Raw genomic sequence first — 17,433 nt, 5'->3', positions numbered from 1 at the left:
AGTAGTTATTTGATCATTTTTGTTTTAAGTTCAAGGACTTAAACTACTTTTGTTTCTCTATTCAAATATAATCTGTAATAATTTCTCTTTATAGTTCCCTATAATATTAAAATATTATTTGTTTTACTTTTTTTTTTTTTTTTATTTTTGCATAGAAAAGTGTGAAAGGAGAGAGAATGTCATTTTATGATTATAATAAAACATGTAAATTGGGTTCAACTGTAACAATCCTAATGTATAGAGAAAATATAGATAAACTGTTGTACGTAAATTTTTGTAATTTTTTTAAAATTTTCGTTATGTGTAGGAAAGGAAAATAGCTTTAGGGTAACTGTTGGAAATGCTATGATGGCTTAAATGTATTATTGATGAAATTCAAAACATAAAATATTTAATTAAAATAAAAATTAATAAGAGAAATAAAGATAATTTGTTAAATTATTAATATTTTAATCGTTTAAGTCGATGAAAAATAATAAATTTAATTATTTTAATACATATTTTAACTGAGAAGCTCAAAATTCGGTTTTTTTTTTTTATGTCGGTGGCAGAGAACCGGACTTTGGACCTAAAAAGCAGGTGTACGTAGCGAAATGGTGAAATGGTTGTACCTAACCCTCCAAATGGGTCCTGCCGGCTGCCCATGCTCTGTCAATGCTTGGCCGCCTACTGAACAGTTGTAAGGAATTCCAATGACGACCAACAATTGAGTGCCACGTAATTTGTGACGAAAATGGGCTTCAACTATTATTATTCGCAATAAATTAATGGTACTCACAAAAATAAAATAAAATAAAATATTTGAAAAATATAAAAAAAGTTCGTCGTGTGGACTTGATTGCATAATTGCAGATCTTAAGTCAATCAATATGAATCCCACATACAGCAAGCAAACGATCTTCCTCAGAGGCTCAGAGCTATCTGGCTTGAAGTAGTTAAGGACTTATACATTATCAATAGAAATTTATTTTAAATCGGGTTGAATTTTTTATTTTATATTTTAATTTAGTTCATAAAATTATTAGGGAAAACTTTACTTAAGAACTATCACACATTTTAAGAAGACCCCTAAATTTTTAAAACTCTCAATTTCATTCTCTGAACTTTTAATTTGATGCAATGTATCCCTTTTATCAAATTTTAAACGTTAAAATTGATAAAATAACCTTTGACTTTTTTTTATATAAAATTTCAAATTTACTTTTAATTTTAAATTTTTTTAATAAAATTAAAGGGTAATTTGGTCATTTTAGTTATTTCTATTAGGACTTAACGACTGAATATGACAGATGGAGGTCAATTGAACCAAATTAAAAGTCATAGGGTTAAATTGAGAATTTTTAAATTTAAGAAGTCTTTTCAAAACGCGTGATAGTTTATGGGTCTAAATAAAAGTTTTCTCAAATTATTATGTGCTTTTAGTATTGAATATGAGATTGATTTTTACTAGATTTTAATCCAATTGTAATTTTTTAAAAGTAAGAGTAAGTGTATCATTACATTTTCTTAGAGATTAAATTGAATGAATTTTCTTATAACTCAATTTTATAAAAATTGTTTTACACCGAAAAACATTGTTTCAATAGAATAGATGTGAGATTGAAGTAATGCTAAATAACATTCTTATATCCTCTCTTTGTCCTCGTAAAATTAATGTAGCTTTTCAAATTATTAGATTAATAATGGATTATTATTTAATTTTGATTAAATAATAATTTTAAAACTTGCTTTAATTAAAAAAAAAAAAAAGAAAAAAAAAGTAGACTTTTTGTATTAAGCGGAGAGGAAGTATTTGTAAAGTAAAAGGCTTCCCTGTCAAAACCACATGCGGCCGCCTGTGGTCCAGCCCACTGACAGACAACAATCAATGGTTTTGATCGGTTTGAGTTTCGTATTTTTTTTAAAAAAAATTATAAGGATAAAATTGAAATAAATTTTATTTAAAAAGCACTTGCTTCTCACATGCTATTTAAAAAATATGTATTTCTCTCATGCGAATAACACATGTTACTTTTATAGAATAAGTTGGGAAAAAAATTTTCAACCCAATTCATAGGAAAACTCTGTCCTAATATTGTTGACACCTTTTAAAATTATTTTACGAAAAGTAAAAAAAAAAAAAAAATGGTGTTGTTGGTTTAGTGGTCCCTTGGGCCATTGTATGAAGAACTTTATTTTGGCCCTATTGACAGCAAAGATTTCTCTGTTTTGGTCAAGAGAGCAAAGATTACGTTCCTTGGCCTTACTAAGAACTAATTTTTTTTTGCCCATAGCTAATTTTTTAATAGGTCTACCCCTTCTAGAGGAAAGAAATTCAAGGACAAAAGATGGGGTAAAACTTTAAAGCAAGAAATGTAGTACCTTTAAATACCTTATAGTCTACATTCTTATCATCATCTTCATTTTAGGAATCAACTTTCTGATTAAAAAAATTAAAAAAATTAAAAAATTAAAATCACTTGAGTTTTATACCTTTATTAAATCACTCATTAGTTTATATTGTTATCTTTTGAGTTTGTTCTCATTATTAAATTGATCATTCCATCCAATTTCGTACAAATTCAATTATTTTTTGAGCTCATATAAAATTATAATTATACATTTTTTTTCAAAATAAAGAAGAAAAAAAATCAGAGGGGTAACTCGCAAAAGCATCCTTTGTGAAGAGGTGGCAGCGAGTAAAGATAAAATCAGAGAAAAATAATTTTTTTTAGAGGAGTTTAACCCATTTAAAAAATTTTAAAATTTAGAGGACAGGTTAGGGATATTTTTACCCTTATAAGTATTTGATTTAGAGTGGATTTTTCACTGGAAATGTCTTGGTAGAAAATAAATTAACAAAATCTCTTGTGGTAACAAAAAAAAAAAAACTTTTTGTTTAATCATACAATCTTGTCTACTCATTTTGTTTTGTTTTGTTTTTTTTTTTTTTTGAAACATATCATACTCATTCATTGATAAAAGTTGCGAGCCTAACGCTCTTACAAAACAGAGCAAAAAAGCTCTGAAGTAAATCATAACCGAAGCTAAAAATACAGTCATCAACAACAGACTAAATCAACCAAAACTCAACATCCACTAACCTATGACTAAACTTTTTGTTTAATCATACAATCTTGTCTATTCTTTTTTTTTTTTTTTTTTTGAAACATATCATACTCATTCATTGATAAAAGTTGCGAGCCTAACGCTCTTACAAAATAGAGCAAAAAGCTCTTAAGTAAATCATAACCGAAGCTAAAAATACAGTCATCAACAACAGACTAAATCAACCAAAACTCAACATCCACTAACCTATGACTAAATATCAGGTTTAAAACTCAGATCTGCATCAAGCAAACACCATCTAATGCATAAGTAGCACTTATTCCTCAGCCTTGAGAGCAAAACCCCCAAGCTGATACTTATTCCTCGGCCTTGAGAGCAAAACCCCCAAGCCGATACTCATCCTCCTTGACTCGAAAGTCAGGATAAAGTTCACATCCACAACCCAAAGGTTTGGACCAGTAATAACGAGCAGCAACCGGACGCAACAAAGCAGGAGGAGAGAGCATTATTACAAGTATAAATAAAACCATACAGGGAAATAAAGGGAACAATAAAATTAATGCAGGAAAATAAATTATAGCAAAGAAAACTAAATACATGGGAACTAAAAGGAAATACAAAACAAGAAAACAACAATACAGGGAAATAATTGCGAAAAACACTCAAAGCGGGTCATGACTGCCGGAGGAGGCTGATCGCGAGTTGGCCGGAAACTGCCGTGGAAGGTGGCACAAAAAGCTTGGCGCGGGAGAGGCGCGTGAAAAGATCCGACAGCGAGCAGTGAGCAGGGCGCGGAGGAGATCGGCAGCACACACAAACAAACAGAGAGGGGGAGAGTTTGAGTGAAAACTCCCAAAAGTAGTACCCACCGAGAGATAACATAAGCACAAACAGAATAAAAAACACCAAAGACAAAAACAAGCTTAAAACAAAAACCGAGAAGCAAAGAAGGGAGGAGGGATGCAGGCGATAGGCATCCCTCCTCCCCTGAGGCAGCGGCGCTCTGGAGGGGGGCATAGTATTCATTTTGTTAACAGGTGAAAAATTCATGGATGGATGTAATTTTTTAGGAAACAATTTAAGAAAGTCCCAAATCTGAGAGTGATTAAATAATTTCTAATTTATTTATTTATTTTATCATGGTTATGTAGTCCGATTGACACGGATTTGACTCACCACCGAAAATAGAAGAGACCATAAACAATTCACCCGAACAAAATTAAAATATTAAAAAAATCATAAATTTCTTCATAAATACCACCTGTATCCTGTCTTCTTGTCCAAGTTCTCTCTCTCTCTCTCTCTCTCTCTCTCTCTCTGAGGTAGCAGAGGCTCTTCCCATTTGGGTTTCTCTATTTTCGTCTGTAAGTTTAAGTTCTCTCTCACCTACAATTTTGGTTTTTCTTCTTTTGTGTGCAAAATCTTTTATGCTCTGTTTGTTTGCTGAGAATATATAATGTCTGGAAAGAAAAGAAATTGTACTTCATAATTTGGTTTCCACATTTCTTGGTGTCTTTCATGCCACTGACCATAAGAGCATCTGAATGAGTTCTGATGAATATGTCATCTTTTATAGAAATCATAACAACGCAAACCAGAAGAAATCTGAGTTTCAGTTTCCTTGGCTTTCCCTAAAACTTTCTCAGGAACCAAAACAGATACTTGTAGTTTGATGAACATGATGTTGATGACATTTCAGAATTAGTTTTTAGTTTTCCACCTTCCCTTTCTGGGTTTTGTTATCTTAGGTTTGTGCTAAGTAATTTTGTGTTGTACTAGGTGTATTTTGATTCGTTTCTTTGAGGCAAACCTTAACTTTATAATTGCTTTTATTCTTTTCTTAAACTTTGTTTTTGAACTTTTCACTTTCTCCTTAACCTTTTACATATTTCACGTATGCTCTGTTTTTTCTTCCTACTTTGTACCTTTATGTTTACACATTTATTGATGACGTCAAAATATGACAATAGTAGATAATTATCATTTTAAAATTTTAAGTTAATATAAAAAGATGAATTTATTTCTTTAATTAATAGATTAATAAAACTTAAGTGAAATGGTAAGGTAAACCATCTCATGACTACTTATCTAGTAACATGATAAACTGTCAATTAATAAAAAAAAAAAGATAAGTTTAATTAATTATTAATAATTTAACAAATATAGATATTATTTTTTTTCTTTTTTTTGGGTTATTGTTAAAGTAATTTCGTTTTTTTGTCACTTCAGGAAATGGCGAGAACTCCCATCTCCTTGATGGGGCTTCTGCTCTTGTGTTTCTGGGCAGCCTTTGCAGAAGCAGAAAACCTTAAATATAAAGACCCAAAACAGCCATTGAATGTTAGAATTAAGGATTTGATGCGCCGGATGACTTTGGAGGAAAAGATCGGTCAAATGGTGCAGATTGACCGCACTGTTGCATCCGCGGAGGTGATGAAGAACTACTTCATTGGTAATAATTATCACCAATCATTTTTATTTCTATGTCAAAACTTTGAGGAAAAAACAGAGAGAAAGTTGAAAGTGTTGCTCTGTTTTTGAAAAATAAAAATGCTCTGTTTCGGGCAGGGAGCATATTAAGTGGGGGAGGGAGTGTTCCAGCCAAGGAGGCTTCTGCAGAGACATGGATTGACATGGTGAATGATTTCCAAAAGGGTTCTTTATCCACCCGCCTTGGAATTCCAATGATTTATGGCATTGATGCTGTTCATGGCAACAACAATGTCTACAAGGCAACCATTTTCCCCCACAATATTGGGCTTGGAGCTACCAGGCAAGTATAATAATTGGATGTTAATATTATCTCTGTTTGTTACTCCTAGTTCCACGCTCTGAGTATTGAATAATTTATCTTTAAAATTAGGATGGACAATTTGTGTTGAGTGTTCGGTTCGAGTTATAGTGAGGTATAGATATAAAATTATATAGATTAATTATAATTTGACTAATTTAATTAAATGAGTTACATCCTTCAATCTTATGGTTTGTTTGGAATTGTGATTTCTAAAAGTGCGATTCTAAAATTTGCGATTTGAAAAAGTGATTTTTAAAAACATAGTTAAGTGTTTGGAAAAATGACGATATGACCTTTAAAATCGTAATTTAGTCTTTTAAAAACGTAATCCCAAACAATTAATTTTCTGCGATTTGGTTTAAAATCGCACATTTTGTTTATGAAATCGCAATTCGCAATGCCAAATGTACCCTTAATTTGCTAATTTTGTATTGGGTTTCTACTTTTGTGTTGGGTTCGGGTGGTGTCGAAGCATAGGTAAGATTATATAAGTCAACCTTAATCCGATTATTCAATTAAACGAGTCCGAACCTTCGAACCTAACTCACTAATCTCGGATTAAAAATTGTGAGCTTTTAGGCCGTCTTAGGAATTTAGTGTCAGAAATTCAAGAAAGATCAAGAATGTATTAGTATCTACTTGAATCCATTGTATGATAAAAATATGCTTGTAAATCTGCCATTGATGATCAAATTATTTCCGATCAAACAGAGACCCAGAACTTGTCAAGAGGATTGGAGCTGCAACTGCGCTTGAAGCTAGAGCAACAGGGATTCCATATGTTTTTGCACCTTGTATAGCGGTAACTACGTTGAATGAATCTTCCAACTACGGCTTGCTCTCAGGATCATAAACAAATCTTCATCTGTAATTTGCAGGTTTGTCGAGATCCAAGATGGGGAAGATGCTATGAAAGCTACAGCGAAGATCCCAAGGTTGTTCAGGCAATGACTGAGATTGTGTCGGGGCTACAAGGGGAGTTACCCACTCACTCTCCCAAGGGTGTCCCGTTTGTTGCCGGAAGGTAATATTAGTGGGAATTTGATGTTAATTCTATAATTTTATATTTTTTTAATTAACTATAATTCAAATGCTATTGATTGATTATGGTTATAAGTTCTAATGTTTTCTCTAGCACTCTCAATTTTATAAGAAAGAGTAATTCTATATATCACTAATACTCGACTATTATTTTACTGTGCTAATAGGGTAGTGTGAATTAATCTCTAATTATTTATTTTGTTTTAATAATGACTAATTTAATTTAATTTTCATTTTTAAACAATGGCTAATCAAATGAAGGATTGACATTGACACGTTAGAATAATGAGATAGTAGTGTGATATATATATATATACTCAATGCTAAATATTAGACTCCATCCCGCTCGGTCGACGTGGAAGCTTCCACCTTCCCTTAAATATTTGTTTTGTTTTTTTTAATATGGGTCGATGAACATTGCCATATCAACCTAGTATTTAGCATTATTTTATAAAAAAAGAGTAATGTTAAAAATTATACTTTTTTTTTTTCTTGATTTATTTTTTATTTTTTATTTATTTTTTTTATTCTACAACCATCTTACAATATTGAATTTAGTAGCCCTACATCGCTGTTGGATCAATTATTATTAAAAAAAAAAAAAAAAATTAGTTAAGACTACCGTATTAAATTAAGAAATAATTATAAAATAAAAAAATTAATAGTTTATAGAATTCTCGCATGTGTAATTCATTCACAGAAATGTCTGCACTTCAAAATTTATGCCTGTGGCTATAATCATGCTTTGTGTACATTACATCATAGAAGCATCCGGAAACCTTTCCAAGTTGGTATCTCTATCAATGTTGGCCCACCTCTCCTTATTGGTGGATTAAGACAAATATAGCCATCTTTGATTTGTGAGTGGTCTATTTCCTCTAGGCAATATAGAACAGCCTTGGACAGATGTGTGTTTGGCATAGGACAAGTATACGGACCATGGATTCCAGTTAATCATGTCAATTTTGAACAAAAGAAGGATAATTATAACTCATTAAAATAATAATAATAATAATTCAATACTTACGGGTTTTTGGTGATAAGAACAGAAATCCTTTTTTAGATTAATAAAAATTAGATTACCTAAAATTTAGAGAATTGAAGAGATTGAATCATCTTAAATTAAGGGATATGATTAGGATTATGTTAGATTCAAATCATTTGTAAGTTCTGTAAACAGAAGCTTGAAAAATGTAGATGTAAGTAGGGTTGCAAATAAATCAGTCTGTTCGACTCATTAACTCGTCATATATCTTGTATGTATATACAAATATATATTAATATATTACTAAAAATTAGTTTTATATATATATATATATATATATATATATATATGCTAGTAATTAAGTAATATATGTTATATAGGTTACTTAATATTTATATGTGTGTATTAGTTAACCTAATATCTAGTTAGTTCATAAACTAACATATTTTCTAGTTACTTAATATTTAATAGCATTCTCAATGAGTTCAAACTCGCCTAGCTTCCAACGAGCCATTCTTGAAATCCTAAAACTTAACTTAGCTTAACTCAATTACATCCTAGACATAGGCATAGAGCGAGCCACTTGAATTGTCTATGTCATTCAATTTATTTTTTTATATCTCTAAGATTCTATAATTGGGCAGGGGGACAACTTCATAAGAATCCACATGTTGTTGCGTTCCTTTGTGCAGAAACAAGGTTGCAGCTTGTGCCAAGCACTATGTGGGTGACGGAGGAACAACCAACGGCATAAATGAAAACAACACGGAGATAAGCAGACATGGGCTGCTCAGCATACACATGCCAGGCTACTACAACTCCATCATCAAGGGTGTCGCCACCATCATGGTCTCCTACTCCAGCTGGAATGGGGTCAAGATGCATGCCAACCATGATCTTGTTACCGGCTTCCTCAAGAACACTCTTCGTTTCAGGGTAAGAAATATAATTAAAATGAGAAAATTTTACTTTAACTGTCAATTTAATCACCTGAATTTTTAATTTGAGTTAATTGACCCCTTCATCAAATTTAGCGGTTAGCTTCTAACGACAATGCCAAAAAAGACCAAAATACCCCCTATTTTCTTTTTTTTTTTAAAGGAAAAAATGGGTCCAAGGTGACCCTACCGTGGGTCAATTTGTTTTATTTTTTTATAACTTTATTTTTTTTAATTTTTAATTTGAAATTAAGGGTAAATTTAAAATTTTATAAAAAAAAAGTCAGAAGTATAAACGTCATTGTATCACTTTTAACGTTTAAAATCTGACGGAGGGAATTAATTGAATCAAATTGAAAGTTCAGGGGGTTAAATTGAGAATTTTTGAAATTTAGGGGAGTCTTCTAAAAATGCACGACAGTTTAGAGGTCTAGAGTAAAGTTTATCCAATTAAAAAAGAAAAAAGAAAAAATTTGATTACTTTAGCTTGATTTTTTGAATTACTATTGGATTGATTGAAAAAGAGAAAGATATGAATGTTGTGAGTTGTTTTTCAGGGTTTTGTTATCTCAGATTGGGAGGGTATCGACAGGATCACCTCTCCTCCTCATGCTAACTACTCATATTCTATCCAAGCTGGAATTCATGCCGGCATTGATATGGTTTGTCGGCCCCCTACTATATTTATACTGCTTAACCACTCGCACACATTGCTCCGTTTGGATTTGTAATTTTAAAATGTGTTCGATTTTTTTAAAATACAATTAACTGTATGTTAAAATAGCAGTTTAACCTTTAAAAATTATAATTTAACTTTTGAAATTGTGTATTTTTACAAAACATTTCCTATTGCATGCGATTTGAAAACCTAAAATTTTAGGAAAACTTCCATTATTTTTCAATATACTCCAGAGTTGTATCAAACTTCTAATTTTTTGCAATATCATCTATCCGTTAAGTTTTTCCATTAAATCTTGTCAAAATCCCAAAATAGCCTTTTTTTTTTTTTTTTTTTTTTACAAAATAAAAATTGGAAAGATTCACACATTGGTATTTTTGCAAACTCCGTTAAATTCGGATCAATGCTTGAATTTTTGCAATTTTCTATTTCAATATAAAATGGGGGATATTTTGGTAATTTGACACCCTTCAATTAAAAATTTAAAGACATAATATTACAAAAAATTGAAAGTTCGATACACAAAATTAAGAGTTTTTGAATTTTGTAGGACAATTCCAAAACTAATAGAAGTTTAGGAAAATTAAATGAAGTTTTTTTCTAATTTTTTAAAAACGCACAAAACAATACTATTTTTTTTATGATATGATTTAAAATCACATATTTAATCTATGAAATTACAATACCAATACCAAACGCACTATAAGTGGTCTAATCTTGTAATATTTGTGTCATGGACATATTGCAGGTCATGATTCCATTCAACTATACAGAATTCATTGATGGTCTAACCTTCCAAGTAAGGAATAAAATCATCCCCATGACCCGAATTGATGATGCAGTGAAGAGAATATTGCGGGTCAAGTTTGTGATGGGTCTGTTTGAGAACCCATTGGCTGATCGGAGCCTGGTCAACCAGCTAGGAAGCCAGGTTAGTTAATATAGTTCCCTTTTAAGTTTAATTTGTCTCCCCCCTGCACCCCCCACCTCCCCCCCCCAAAACAGGACAACAAAAGTAAACGTCCTTCTATACCATTTCATGTACACCACCTTAAAGGAGCATAGAGAATTGGCTAGGGAAGCTGTTAGGAGATCACTGGTGCTGTTGAAGAATGGCCAATCTGCAGAAAAGCCATTGTTGCCTCTTCCCAAGAAGGCATCCAAAATACTTGTTGCCGGCAGCCATGCTGACAATTTAGGTTTCCAGTGCGGTGGGTGGACAATTGAGTGGCAAGGACTTAGCGGCAACAACCTCACTAGTGGTACATCTCCAAAACTATTAGCCACTTTTAAGTAATACTAAGGGCATATATAGGTGCTGATTTTAGAAAAAATCGAAAGTCAGCTTTAAGAAGCATTAAAAAAACTAAAATACCAAAACACATTTTTGACAAAATAAAACGAAGCTTCTTTGTAAAAACATTTTCGACTTTTAAAACTTCTATTTGTCAATGAATTTCAAACACGCTTCTAAATATATAATTATGATAATCTTGTAGTGAAAATTATATATATATATATATATATATATATATATATATATAGCTGAAACCGACAATCGTATAACAAGATACTAATATCAGCCAGATTCTGGATCACATTTACTTAAGTAGATCTTTTAAAGTCAAAAATAGTTTTTTTTTTTTTTTTTTTTTTCAAAATAACTTTATTTTTAATATTTTCCCAAAAGTACATTTTGAGCTTTTTTAGAATAATAATAATAAAAAAAAAAATACTTTTGAAATTTTGTTTAACACAACTTTTTAAGTATTAAAAGTACATTTTATCTTTCTTAATGCCAATCCCAAATAGGCTCTAAATGGCATTACTCCACCCCTTTCTGATCGTCTATTATTAGAAGAGTAATACTATTTACCAGACTGCTTTACAAATTATAACTGGGATGCTGTAGCTGCAAAAATTAGCATTTAAATCAACAAAGGCTTGTAAAAAAGAAAAAAGGAAAAAAAGAAAAAAGAAAAAAAAAAGAACTAATCTTTACTTCTACTTTATCTTAATCATATCATAATCGTTTTCTTTTATAAGAATTACCAGTACTGCATTAAGAGTTAACCCGTTTGTACGAACCTTGTAATGAGCAGGTACCACAATTCTGAATGCCATTAAAAATACCGTTGATTCAGACACCAAAATAGTCTACGAGGAGAACCCAGACGCCGACTATGTCAAGACAAACAAATTCTCCTACGCCATTGTTGTAGTAGGAGAGCTCCCATACGCAGAGACTAATGGAGACAGCCTGAATTTGACAATCCCTGAACCCGGCCCAACCACCATTAAGAATGTCTGTGGAGCTGTGAAATGTGTTGTTGTCATCATCTCCGGCCGTCCTGTCGTGATCCAGCCATATATTTCCTCCATAGATGCCCTGGTTGCCGCCTGGCTGCCGGGAACGGAAGGCCAAGGAGTCGCCGATGTGTTGTTTGGTGACTATGGTTTCAGTGGCAAGCTTTCACGCACGTGGTTCAAGACGGTTGATCAACTTCCAATGAATGTGGGGGATCCACATTATGACCCGCTATTCCCATTCGGGTTTGGCATCACTACAAAACCCGCCCAGGCCAACTAGGATGATCACCTTTAACTTATTGCATTCGTTAATAACAAAATAAGTAACATTTGATGGTTTTGATGATTAGTGATTGTTACAAACAAAAAGAATTACAGAAAATATATATATGATATCCATAATAAGCTACAAAGATTGGTGCTAGATTTTCATGTTCTTCGATCACACAACCTCCAATGAAACTAAGATCTTCATTTATTTGTTTTAAATCCAAAAGAGAATCTAATTTCTCTTGTATATAGTGATACAATTATATGAATTTTAGGTTTAATTAGCCAATAATTATGTATTAAGTACACAAACGGGAATAGGATCATGTTCCTTTTTAGTCAAATGAAAATGATCAACTTTGCGGTCAAGATTTTTTGTTTCTAATGATATACATATTACCAGGACATTTAAATACAGTGTCATCTCATTTAAAATTTTAAATGATATGACAATATATATATACCATCCATTAGATTAATTTGTGCAATGTAATATACTATAAAATTGATCATCTTCATTTCAAATAGAGAGAATTTAGGGACGGTCTTAGAGGGACCGGTGACCCCTCTAGTTCAGCCTCTACCATTTTTTTTTTTTTGTTAAAATAATATTTTTAGCCTTTAAATTTGTTAAAAAGAAACATTTTAGGTATTATTATTATTTTTTTAATTTGGCCCCTAAAAAAATTTAATACAGTCTGTTCCCTTAAAAATTAAAATTAAAATTCTAGATTCATTTGTGAGAAAATTTTAATCCGTATAAATCAGGAGTCATTGTTTACAATTAGTTAGGATTCTTGTTTAAGTAGGGATTAAAAGACTTTGTCTTCAATAATTGCAATCCTTATCCTTAATTATTACACCAATTATGGAGTGCCAATTCAGCTTATAAATGACTTTGCATAATAGTTAAGGGAAACTTCACTTAACCCCATAAGCTTTCAGCGTTTTTACAATCATCTCTTTAAACTTCAAAATTTTTTTCAATTTAGTGTATCAAACTTTAAAAAGTTTGTAATGTCATTCCAATGGTTAAGATTTTGGGCTTAAATTAGATAGAGTGGTAAATATCTCTTATACCGTTTTTTAAAAAATTATTTAATTTTTAAATAATTAAAAATTCTAAAATAAAATTGGAACCCACGCGAGTCAGCCTAGCATCAATTTTTTTTTTTTTTTTTTTCATTTTCATTTTTTTTTTTAAAAAAAATTTGAACAAGGTTATTTTGGGTATTTTGGTGTCCTACGTTAAGGAGGGGTGACATTGAAAACTTTTTAATATTAGATAAACTTTCAATTTAAAAAATTAATTGTGAAAGCACGGAAATTTTAAGAGAATTAAGTTAACTTGCTTAAAGAAATTACTTCTCCTCGAAGAGATATTCGAAGAGATATAGGAGATTAGATCCCTCTCGAAGTGATAATTCTTATCCTTTTTTCACTTTTTTCTTTTTCGATTTGTTGATTTAAAATTAATAAACTCTATTGTTCTATTAGTTCGCATCAGAGGGATCGACTCAGTACATGCTCCTTACATGTAATCAAAAAGAAAAGTTTGAAATCTATACTTTGACAAAATACCTAATTTTGTTAAACTCTACAATAGTAGCACCATGATTTGAACTTTACTCCAAGCGTCTTCAACATATGAACTAAACTCTTGGCTCACAACACAAGAACTTTGTGCATCAATATAAGTAACGAGGATGAAATTTTTATAAGGACGGACGAATGTCATACCCCAACATTTAATCTAGATTAAGTATGCTCTAATTGGTGTAATTAATTACAAGTGTTAAGAGGTACACTACAAAAAAATACACATTAATTTAATGACGTTTGAGTTTATGAAAACGTCATTAATTTTAAATTTTGAATTAAAATTTTTTAAAATATTTAAAACTTTTATAATATATATATATATATATATATATATATATAGTATTAATATGCTATCATGCAACTTAACTAAATCCAAGGAAGGAAAGAAAAGAAACAGTCGCATACATAAAAAATTGCCATCACCAATGAGGACGTATAGCATAGCAAAATATGTACAAACAACTAACCAAGCAAAAGTTTATAGAAATCGACCTACGAACAAGGTCGTTTGCGATCTGCTGATCTTTGACCTGGGGTTCCTTGCGTACTAGGGCTCCCTCTTCCTAGGTTGATGCTCGGGCTCTGAATGCCGTAATCTCTCATGTTGAGTAGGAATCCCGTCAAGTGACTATGAATCTGTGGGAGTGATCTTGGAATGTCATATGGAGAGCCGTCGATAGTTTCCCTAGCTCCAAGGTGAGACTACCTACGGACTGTTGAAGTCCACTAAGCATGCTGTAGATGCGCTCGAGATCAAAGTCGATTGCTGGTGTGGATGAGAAGGCTCCATTAGCTGCGCGTTCCTTGCGGCTAGCTTACCGTTTTTGATAAACTTTTTGATGACAAGCCTCAATGTTATACAACCCTTCGTGTAATGGCCATTGGCTTCGTTGAACTCACAATATCTGTCTCGGTTTTGAGGTGATGGGGCCCCCATTATCCTCGGAGGCTTTTGGTATTCTAGGTCTTTCTTGACTTCCATTAGGACTTCAGAGATGTTGGCGTTAAACGGTGTGAAGTCATAATCATTGAATCTTGTCTTGAAAGGTCTTGCTTCGTCCATTCTCCAATTTTCCTTTCGCTTCTTGTCTTCAAACCTCTTGGGCAATTTCTGGGCTGATCTCATAGCCTTCAGTGTCTCCTCTTCGTTTATGAATTCCTTCACTTTATCCAGTAGGTTTTGGAGATTGTCAGGTTGTCTCCGGGCAAGTTTTCGCATTATCAGCTCATCGGGGAGAGATGCTTTGATAGATAACAGAAAAAACCACACCATCGGTTGGATCTTCCACCTTTAGTTTTTCCACATTGAATCGGATCATAAACTCCTTCAGACTCTCTCCCTCGCATTGATGGAGTGTTAAAAGATATCCAGAAGGTTTCTTTCTCTCTCGGAACCCCAAGAATTGGGTCAAAAATATCCGGGCAAGGTCTTCGAAACTGCCAATGGAATTGGGTGCTAAGCCTCGAAACCATTCCCTTCCAAAGAGTGTTAAGGAAAGGATCTGCATACTACTTCATCAGGCGTCGCATGGAGTACTAGATGCATCCGGTAGTTTTCCAAATGGTTAGTTGGATCTCTGACACTACTGTAGCTTGGAATTTGAGGGACTTTAAATTTGTTAGGAAGTTGATGGTCAGTTACCTGTTTGGTAAATCGCATCTCTGTTCCCGTGAAAATTTTGCTGACCACAGCGGCTTAATGCTTTTCCTTCTGCTCCATGGCCACACATCGTGTCGCCAATTCTGCCAGGGCCTTGTTTACTTCATCTTGTTGAGTGGTTAGTAGTCGATTCCTTTGATCGGCTGGTGGTTGATCTTTTTTAGGATCTTCTGTTTTTCGAGAATTTTCTTCATTGCGAGCATTTTCTCAATTGCTACGCTCCACATTACTTCTTTCCCTTCAATCATCCTCCCTGTGGTCATCTTCTCGGTGACTGGTTCCGCGATGGTGATGGCAACTGCCATCCTGATGACTACGACCATCGGAGTGATGGGTATGATCTCCTTGTTCCTCTAAATGCCCATTCTGATTAACCTCGGATTGAGATTGTGTCAGAAAACAGCGGTGCAATTCCTCATTTTGTTGGAACAAAAGCGTTACTTGAGCCTCCAAAGCTGCAATATGCTCCCTATCCCCTCCAGTTTGAGGGATTGGTGGTCTCCGTTGGTTGGTCTGAACTGCCGATTCTTCGTGGTGAGCTTGACTTTTGGACCTTGTGTTCACCATTGCGGATATTTAATTTCGTAAGAATGGAAAGTCGCTCCCACAGATGGCGCCAAACTGTTAAAACAATTTCCGTTTTAGTGAACTCAAGGGCAGGATTGTAATTTTGATGATGTTTTCCTTTTGACCTGAAAGGTAAAAAGCAGGGTTAAGAGAATACGCCGGCGGTGTCTCCGGCGAATCCTCCTCCGATGCTAAAGTTAGTTCCTTTCTAAGTACTGTATAGTGTCTAATGATAATAATTCATGTACTTGTTTCTTTGGTGTTCTTGCTCTTTTATAGTTTGAGATTGTTAATGTGGTAATGATGTCCGAGTGAAGGATCAGGGATTCGGGTGAAACGGATGGAGGAATTAATGATTCTATCTCCTTGCCGTTGTCGATGAACTATAACCGCCTCTTTAGTTAGCGCATATGCCGCGGATAGCGTGTAACCATCTGGTTGATCAATGTGTGTCCGCGAATGATGTATAACCGATTGAATGATTAATGCATGTCCGTCATTCATAGGTAGTGGATTGAGTGTTCCCGACTATGTTGGTCTCGGGCAGTAATTCTCAGGGTGGCATCAGCTATAGATGGGCTGGTCATGAAGATTCTAGGCCTTTTATGATGTTTTGGGCTTGTTTCCCTATTTTTTTATGTTTGGGACCCATGGACCTAGGTCCAAAAAGTATGTGTAACATTACTAAAGGCACATCACTAACCATATAGTGACCTTTTTGCCAAAAAACGTTACTCATTAAACTCTATATTTTTGTAGTGGTAGAGTTTTCAACCTTTTAAGGATTTTCTGTGCGGGCCAAACGTTCGAATGGGATATTGAATGCTCGATGCCGAACATTCGAGTTGGATCTCGAACGCTTGAGTGGGATTCCAATTGTTCGATGATGGACCCCAAATGTTCAATGTGTTAGGATTTTATTTTATTTTATTTTATTTTATTTTTGTTAAATCGGGACAACTCAACCTTTTTGAACAACCATGAGGGGTCTATAAATTTTGCACCTAGGTCCAGCCCTCTCATTTTGGTAGCTTTCAAGAGGTAATATTGTAAGGAATAGAAAATTCAATCCTTGAATTAATTATTAATTCTAGCTAGTGATAATGATGAGGAAACGTTATCATTAATTTTTTATATGTGGTTTAGACAAGCGAAATTCTAAGATGTTCTTCTCGAAATCTTCTATCTAGCTATCAAATTTCAGCAAAATCTATTTTTGGCAAAAATCCAGATTTGGCCGAGAGTGCTACTGCTCACTACCATGTGGCAGCTTGTAAGGCTGCCACATCATACCAATTTTTGGTGTTCACTTGGGCTGACAAGTGTCCACTTTTGTATTGTATGGTAACTTAATATTACTACATATCTAAGGATTAATAACTATCCAAGTCAAAGTTACCTAGGTGAACAATAAAAATCTAAGAAAATGACAAGATAAGAGATATTTGTCATAAGTCTTCATTGCATGATTTAGGTTCCTCCTCCTTTGAATGGCCGGCCACTTAAGCTCTGCCCCACCCTTGGATTAAATTTTGATTT

The 17,433-nt window shown here is 33.2% G+C and overlaps 1 protein-coding gene across 1 annotated transcript; it reads left to right on the top strand.

Moving 5' to 3' along the window:
• The first annotated feature begins 4,350 nt into the window (after window positions 1-4,350).
• LOC132192355 (uncharacterized) lies at window positions 4,351-12,235 on the top strand. Its single transcript, XM_059607670.1, has 10 exons — window positions 4,351-4,412; window positions 5,278-5,500; window positions 5,617-5,821; window positions 6,554-6,644; window positions 6,721-6,866; window positions 8,561-8,804; window positions 9,364-9,468; window positions 10,234-10,416; window positions 10,543-10,747; window positions 11,588-12,235. The coding sequence occupies exons 2-10, from the start codon at window positions 5,281-5,283 to the stop codon at window positions 12,073-12,075; spliced, it is 1,887 nt and encodes a 628-aa protein (XP_059463653.1). The 5' UTR covers window positions 4,351-4,412; window positions 5,278-5,280; the 3' UTR covers window positions 12,076-12,235.
• Window positions 12,236-17,433: the final 5,198 nt, after the last annotated feature.

Source organism: Corylus avellana, chromosome ca9 (genome assembly GCF_901000735.1).
Source record: "Corylus avellana chromosome ca9, CavTom2PMs-1.0".
In the NCBI taxonomy this organism is placed as follows: Eukaryota; Viridiplantae; Streptophyta; class Magnoliopsida; order Fagales; family Betulaceae; genus Corylus; species Corylus avellana.
This window is presented reverse-complemented; position numbering and strand designations above follow the sequence as displayed.

Excerpts from the sequence above, each read along its gene's own strand:
- LOC132192355 (XM_059607670.1), top strand. The coding sequence starts at position 5,281 with ATGGCGAGAACTCCCATCTCCTTGATGGGGCTTCTGCTCTTGTGTTTC. Across the intron at positions 6,867-8,560 it reads GTCCCGTTTGTTGCCGGAAG|AAACAAGGTTGCAGCTTGTG; the intron begins GTAATATTAGTG and ends TCCTTTGTGCAG. Across the intron at positions 9,469-10,233 it reads TTCATGCCGGCATTGATATG|GTCATGATTCCATTCAACTA; the intron begins GTTTGTCGGCCC and ends GACATATTGCAG.